This window comes from Centrocercus urophasianus, unplaced genomic scaffold, assembly GCF_019232065.1.
Source record: "Centrocercus urophasianus isolate 14NV4802_14NV808 unplaced genomic scaffold, USGS_Curo_1.0 seq_11, whole genome shotgun sequence".
Lineage (NCBI taxonomy): Eukaryota > Metazoa > Chordata > Aves > Galliformes > Phasianidae > Centrocercus > Centrocercus urophasianus.
In genome coordinates this window covers 68,239,417-68,247,433 of record NW_024884253.1, presented here as the reverse complement: position 1 = coordinate 68,247,433, position 8,017 = coordinate 68,239,417, and the positions used below count along the sequence as shown (strand labels likewise).

The window sequence follows — 8,017 nt, the reverse complement described above, 5'->3', positions numbered from 1 at the left end:
CTGAGATAATAACAGCATGCCCTGCCATCTGCATGGCCCTGCATGCCAAGTGGAAACACAAACCAGGAGCTCAGTTTGCTCCTTATGTCCTTTTTTTTTTGTGTGTGTGTACAGTGGTTCTGGTACTGCGTTAGTTTGAGGGGATTGAAGCCATGCAGTAGTGAGCTTTAGTTCTAGAGATGAGTAGGGAAGGAGGCAGAACAAGACAGTCACTGGCTGAGGCTGTTCTGGCAGTTTCCACCCAGTGCTGCTTGCTCAGTGTGGAGCAGTGGTGGGGCACAGGCTGAGCTGAGTCATAGCTTTGGTGTTGCATAGATCTGCCACCAGCCATGGACGGGAGCGCCTGTATGCAGCGGGGGCCCATTTCTCGTACTGTTGTTCTTTCACACACTGCTGATTTTTCTTCTTCTTGACTACAATATTTTTAAAACGCGAATTTCAGTCATTGCTCCACAGGCTTTTCTTACGTCTTCCAGTGTCTCCTAGTGGAATAGTTTTTCAGGTGTTTCAGTCAAAAATGCTGAAATTCATCAGAGTTCACAGAATGATAGAAAGGTGTGGAGTGGAAGGAACCTTAACCTGCCCTAGCTCCCTGCTGGGGGCACAGTTTATATCCACCAGATTAGGCTGTCCAGGATCCCATCCAACCTGGCCTTGGACACCTCCATGGCTAGTTAGATCTCATGGTGAGCTCCTTCAGGCAACAGAAGCCATTGCTCTTGAAATTCGGTCTCCTTGAGGTAATGTAAATGAATGTTTGCTTCAGGATAAAAGAAATACTGATATGTTAGATTGGTGCAACAAGAAGACACACCTAACCAATCAGCAAAAAGGGGAGAAAGGAAGACTGGTAGACATTTCCAGCTAGCTGCCTTGTAGTTATACTTTTTTATATTGTTGCTTATTTGATGGTTTTGTTTCAAAGCCTGTGTTCTCAACCAATGGTTTGTTATTTAAAAAATCTCCATAGGCCTGCTTAAAAATGAACGATGCACAATGCAAAACTGTAATTGGAATACAACAGGTTTTCCTTACTGCCAGAGTGTTTCAGTATTTTCTCCCTTTGTAAGGTGTGCATCCACATATGAGCTGAAGGACTTGTTCGGCTGTTTACCGTTTAAGATCTTCAGCAACCCTGAGGGTGTCCTGTGAATGTGCACCGATTCAGCTTTGTAAGGGGAATGCCAAGTCTGTCTATGAGATGAGGGAAACGGATGTTTTACAGAATCTTCGAGTCATCCCAGGAAGGGGATGGTTCTGAACTAATTGTCAGAGGAGAGTGCTTCTGATGTGTTGTCCTTTGAATGCTTTGAAAATCCACAATGAACATGCTGACTAATGGCAGTTTATATTTACTATGGAGGCTGAAGCTAGGTTTTAATCCTCTATCCCAAGCTGTTTTAGATCCTTGAATAATAATGTGATGCCATCTGTTTGCACAGAGGTTTTAATAAGTCAGGAATTCTTCAGAAATAAAAAATAAAAATGAAAGAATAACCTGTAGGCAGTTTGAATAGTGTTCTTAAATAGGTTAGTTCTTAGACAAGCAAAGCTGTAAATATGAGAACTTCATTGACTAACAGCTTGAAAGTTGTGGGTTTGCTGCCTATGGTTGTATCTGTAATCAATACCATTGAGTATGAATCACATGGATAAAAGTTAGGAAAGATTTGGATCATGAAATTGAAGCTGAATTGACAAACTGATTATATTTCATGTGCACTGTGAGCCCTCGCTGACTGCACGCAGTCTGCTAGCTTCCTCTCTGCATTGATCTTTTCCCATAGGTAAAACAAGAAAGACAAGAAAAACAATTGAAAAAAAAAAAAAAAAAAAGGATAATGAAATAGAAACCTTAAGACCTCAGGTTGGTAACAGGGTATACAAAGTGGCTTTGAACTCCTTTCTGAAACTTAATAAAGCTTAAGTTGAGGCCCTCATATATATCTGTCAGTAAGATCAATGCGTCTGTAATACAATGCTGTGTAGGTTTGTATGGCTTGCAGCAGCTGAAAAAAGGGTGTAATTACACTTTTAGCTGTTCATTTCTTCCAGTAACTACTCTGGATGAGTAAAGCAAGGTGATTGTGGTAATAGTTTATTTATGAAGCTTTACAGTGGATTCATGAAAATAGTGATGTGCTTTAGTTTGGCAGTAGAACAAATAGCTCCAAGTCAGGATTTCTATGAAATGAGGGTATATAATAACTCGTACTTCCATTGTTTTGTCAGATGCTAATGTTTGTTCCCTTAAGCATGCAAAAGGGCTTGTTTAAGGTTTCTCTTGGTCTTGGGTTTTCATACATCTTACAGTAACAGCTTCCATTATATTTGATGTGGTTCATGAGAAACAAATTACTAGTATTCTGCGCTGCACTCAAGGTGAACAGGAAGGAGCTGAAGATCTTGGCTAAGCTGTTGATTTCTAGAGGCTCTGAATGGGATTATTTCACCTGAACCAGAAGGTGTGCTCAGGGAGGGCTGCCCTAGGCCATGAAGCTACACACTGCCTGTCTGAATGAGCTGTGGTCAGAGCAGTCATTCAGTTGCAATGTTTCTGCAGGTGCCTGGTGCTTTCTGTCCTGGTGTGATTTATTTTGGAAGTTGGGAGTGCGGCAGTGGGAGAGAAGGTTAAATAAGAATGCTTACTGATTCCAGGTCACCTTGAATATGAAGCAGGTTGCTTAGTGCATTTCTGAGAGTAGCCGTACCCATAACAAGAATGCAGGCTTCATTCATAGGATAAACAAGGCAGTCCTGTCTGCAGCTCAGAGCAAACCAACTAATAACTAAAAACTCTCTTATCCAGTAACTGGACAAACAGACCTTTCTGCTGTTGTTCCCAGAGTTTGCTGGGAGGTGAGCCCCTCTTCATTTCACGCTGTGGAAGATGATGGTACCTCATCAGCTCCACAGCAGCCGTTCCCTAGTCCCCTGCCCTCACAGGGCCCAATGCCAGCAGCACTGCAGACTGTGGTTTGCAGAATTACCCGTCTCAGTACGGGAAGTGTTTTGTTCCTGATCCCAGGGCGATTGCTGGTACCTTCCTGTTGGGGGCATGTATTCTTAGCAATGTTCTGGAAGGTGGTTTCTCAGTTAAGTCCTTTTTCTGCTCTATGAAGAATCTGAGCTCATATTCTCTTAAGAATAGTTTTTAACTGACAAAATCATTGTAGAAAGTGTTTGACCAGCCATTGTATTAAAGTCTTGGCAAGTAGGAAATAGAATGAATCCTCTTAATCCAAGAAAATCTCCCAAATGGAGTATTTTTCCTTCAAGTTGGGGCATATAATCATTTCTTCTCTGTTCACACTGCTGTGTTGCTGGGTTGAAATCTTTTGAAAAGGGAGATAAATTGTGGTGTGAAGATATTCTTTCTCAAGTCTTTTGAAACTAGTTTAGGCATTACTGTGTTGTATCATGGCTGGCATAGATGTAGCTCAGCTGTATGTACAGGAGGCTGGGGTCAGTATTTCACTTTTGCTTTCAGAAATTCAAATTATAACTACCTGCAGAAGGATCTGAATATGTTAGCTGTATATCCTTGCCAATGTCAGCTAAAAGAAAACAAGTGGCTGCCAGACTGATGATATATAATGGAAGAGGAGAGTTGTTTTAGACCAGCTAAATCCTTGGGTGTTGTTTCACCTGGTTCTCTATTAGATGGTGAAAAGCTGCAGTGTGGGAACATTGTCCAGAAATGCTGTTTGTGACCTGGCAAATGGGTGATAGCATCCTCTCCAAAAAAGAATTTGAAATGGAGTTAAGAGGGTCTGATTATGCAGTGAGACTAGGTTTAAAAGTTACTGTTAAAAAATAATGGAGGTAAAGCAAAATGAGTGCTGCAAGTAAGGATTTTAGGCTTTCAGAAATGCCGTGGTGGTAGCAATTTAGCTGGTGGGTCTTGCTCTTATTCTAGCTTGTAGACTTTGATTAACTAAGTTAAATCAAGATGTTAGAGCAAGATAATGCTTGATAACACTCAGTGTTTACTTTTATGAATAGACTTGAGTTTGCAAGGAGATTGCATCTAGAAAAAATCCAGAGGATTTTTTATTTCTGTTCCATATTTAACACTACGTGTATTTGTTACCTAATCTTTCTGTTGTTCCCTGTCTCACGTGAAACATGTCTCACATGTGAAAATATTTTAGTTTTATTCTGGAGACAACACAAAAATGGTGAATATGCTGTGTATTTTGTTATTGCACGATAATGGACACAGTTTTGAAGGTTTGTAAAAGGTACTTTATTTTTCTGTTGGTTGCTAGTCTTTAATATCATTTATCAAATCAAAATCTTTCAAATATTACATGAAACTTAGAGATCTATTTAACAAATGAGGACCTAACATGCACGTTTTCTTGTGGGTGGTTACTCTCTTTGCCTTCCCCAGTGTAGGCTGTAAAACTTAAACGCAGCAGTGTGTTTCATTGCTGCTCTGAAGATCTAAGTCAAGAGCTTGCCCTGTTCCTAGTCTTCAGAGATTTGCACTGAACCACTGAGCCTTAGTCTCTGTGAGGTGGGTAGCAAGGAGCTTCAGAAGTCCCAGCCTGCCCTAACCATGGCAGCAAGCTGCTTCAGTTCCCTTCAAGTCACCCAGACATGTGCCCTGGCACTGCTCGCACGGTGTGCCATCCCTGAAGCTCCCTATGGACCTTCCACTTGTGTAAACAAGGAACACAAACTAGCCTGTACGTAGGCTTTTTTTTGTTGTTGTTGACTGCTGTAGTGCTTTTCTGATGTGGTTACTGATTGGAATGGAACTCTTCCAGTTTGTTGTGATACATCCTCTTAAATCCAAGCAAAGATGCAGGTTGGGCAGAGAATGGCTTGAGAGCAACCCTGTGGAGAAGGATTGGGGCTGTCAGTTGATGAAAGATTCAGCATGAGCCAGCACTGTGCGCTTGCAGCCCAGAAGGCCAACTGTATCCTGGGTTACATCAAGGGAGGTGTGACCAGCAGGTCAAGGGAGGTGATTCTGCCCTTTTGCTCTGCTCTCATCAGACACCACCTGGAGTACTGTGTCCAGTTCTGGAGACACCAGCGCAAGAAGGACATAGAGCTGCTGGAGTAGTTCCAGAGAAGGGCCACAAAGCTGATCAGAGGTGCTGGAGCACCTCCCCTGCAGGGATGGGCTGAGAGAGCTGGGGCTCTTCAGAAGAGAAGGCCCTGAGAGACCTTACAGGGGCTTTCCAGTTCCAGAAGGGAACTATAGGAAAGCTGAGGAGAGATTTTTTTGTAAGAGCATGTAGCAAAAGGATGAGGGGAAATGATTTTAAACTGGAAGAGGGTAGATTTATACTAGATATCAGGAAGAAACTCTTTACTGTGAGGGTAGTGAGTCACTGGAACAGGTTGCCCAATGAGGTGGTGGATGCCCCCTCCCTGGAAGTACTCAAGGCCTGGATGGGGCTTTGAGCAACCTGGTCTAGAGGGAAGTGTCCCTGCCTAAAGCAGGGGGTTGGGAACTAGATGATCTCAAAGGTCCCTTCCAACCTACAGTATTAAAACAGAAAGTCCATCAGAAGAACCCAGCCTGTTGCTCTCCTTAGTTACTGTAGTGTTACAGTCTGGATTTAGATCTTATTTCATATTTCACATGGATAGGAGAAGATGTGAATGTAACCGGATTTGCTTTCACTTCTCGATCTGTATTTCAAAAGGATGCATTTCATGATTATGTCATTTCTAAAACATGGCAAGGATTTGAAATGTGGTAATGATGGTCTTGCAAAGTAAAAAGCTCTATTTTTAATGCAAATTGAGTCTTCCTAAAGCTTGCTTTTTACTATACTCTTTATGATATTTTAATAAATATTACCACTATAATATTTGTGTTGTGTTTCTCACTTAAAGTGACAAATGAGGTTCTTCTGCCCATCTTGTTTTGTGGGAGCATTTAAAGTTTGTGGCTTTTTGGATACTATTATGCAAGCCGTTGCCTCAATTTCTTCTGAGTACTACAAGTTAACAGAGGTAGGAGAAGAGTTAAAACAGACTTGAATATTCTGAAACTGTTGGAAGCAGGTGGTGAAATGAAATGCTCTTCTCAGGATGAGCAAAGATGGCATGATGTGAATGAGAATGACAGATGCAGTCCTGAAGTAGATGTTTCTCAGATTTGCCTCTATTAAAGAGTTTGGGCCCATTTTTCAGACAGTGGTTGTTATGTTACTCTGCAAAATACTGTGTGTGGAGAGGTCATCAATAAAGCATTTGTTATTCACTTGTGCTGATTTAAGTGAGGTTTTGTCTTTCTCATTTCTGTTCCAGTTAAAGCGGGTGGGATGCGGATTGTGCAGAAACACCCACACAGTTCTGATACCAAAGAAGAAAAAGATAAGGATGATCAAGACTGGGAAACCAGCAGGTGAGTGTTCTGGTTTTGTGAATAAGCTGAGCTAATTTCCATTGCCTTGAACGTTATCAGCAGTTTGTTTTACTTGTAGATAGCAAAGCAGTGGTACAGTTGTTTTCGTATTATAAAATTGATTTTAAGCAAGCAAGTTATGTGCTCTGTGAAGGGAATTGGAAATTCTGGCGTTTTTTCCCACACTGAGCCTCCATTAAATGAGCAGGTAAGAGAAGGTTAGAGGGAAATAAAACACAGCAGTTTAAGTAAGATATCATCTTTCCTAAAAGTCTCTGAACATCATTTCAGGCTGTGCAGAAACAGAAGCTGGGCACATTTGGACACAAGCTTTAGTTGTCAGTCTCCATATGAGATTGTCTTGCTGTGTGCTAGTGGAGTCCTTTTGCTGTTCAGTTTTTACTTCTTTCTCTGTAAAGCATTTGGCAATATGGTGTCAAGGCAAGTAAGAATGAAGTTATTAACATGAGCCACTTTAGTGGGCGTTCTGCTGTTTTCGTGGTGGAGGATACCAAGACAGACAGCTGTTATGTGATAAATCTGCTTAAAATGCTAAGTGACTGCTGTGTAGAAATGAAAGCAGGAGAGGTTCAGTGAACTAAGCTGTATGTTCAGAATATTCATACAAATGCTTCCTAATTTTTTTGCTGCTTTCTTTGGCTTGCTCTTTTTTTGTTTTTTTGAAGCCAGCACTGTATTTACCTAGAACTCTTACGTACTAGCTATAATTGCATTGCTTTGTCCTTACAATTTGCTTGTAGTAAAAAATAAATGAGAGTGCTATTCTTGTACTTTAGTGAGACTGACTTAGCATTGTTTTAGATGTTAAATAAACATTAGTTAAGAAAAAATAAGCCTTGCAAAAGTGTCTGAATAAAAACTGACTACTGTTGGAAAACTGTTCCGAGTCACACTTTGCATTGGAAAGAAGTAGTGCTTTTATGAGAAGGAGAGAATGATTTTAACTGATGTTTTCAAATGAAAGGTTGGAAAACTAAAGTTTCTGCTATTTCTTTTCTAACCAAATTAGTCACCTTGTTCTTCTTTTTAATGGAGCATAAGTTGGAGCAGAGTCTGTATTGCAGTTACATTTTGTCCAAAGGAAGGAATCGCGTTTTGTGGCTAATTTAAACTTCACTTGGGCTTACATGCTTTTATTTATCCTGTGTGTTATACCTCCTGTTTCTTCTTTTTCGTTGGCATGCCAACATCACAGTGTAGAAGTCTCAATAGGGTCCAAATGACAAGGCTTTTATTACTTACTCACTGATCTAAACCTCTGGTATAGTTTAGTTATCTGCTTTATTTGTTTCTTTATACAGGATTGTCATTTTCCCCTGTGAGTCAAATAGTGTAGGGAGAAGTTTAAGTTTTACCTTGGTATTTGTGGCTATGTCTGCTTCAGCAAGTATCATGGCATGATAGCAGAAAATCTGTAGGTGGAAACATTGTTGAAGACTTAATGTTCACACTGTGTGTCCGTTCTGGAGACTAGATTGTTTGCTACTTTAGACTGAATGACCAATAAAAGCTGGCCATGTGTTAGGTGTGTCCTTGAAGTACATATTCCAGTTTAGTTTTGTCTGTGAAGAGTCCAGGTTGGGTGCCTGTAGATAATCCATAATGCGAAGAAAAGTGAGGGCA

At 40.8% G+C, this 8,017-nt stretch overlaps 1 protein-coding gene across 2 annotated transcripts in view; it reads left to right on the top strand.

The window, feature by feature from the left end:
• Positions 1-8,017, top strand: part of LOC122154991 (death associated protein) — a 39,782-nt gene that overhangs the window by 854 nt on the left and 30,911 nt on the right. For both annotated transcript variants that reach the window (XM_042808647.1, XM_042808646.1), the window contains exon 2: positions 6,277-6,373. In XM_042808647.1, the coding sequence (XP_042664581.1) occupies positions 6,277-6,373 (97 nt within the window). The remainder of the gene's footprint in view (positions 1-6,276; positions 6,374-8,017) is intronic.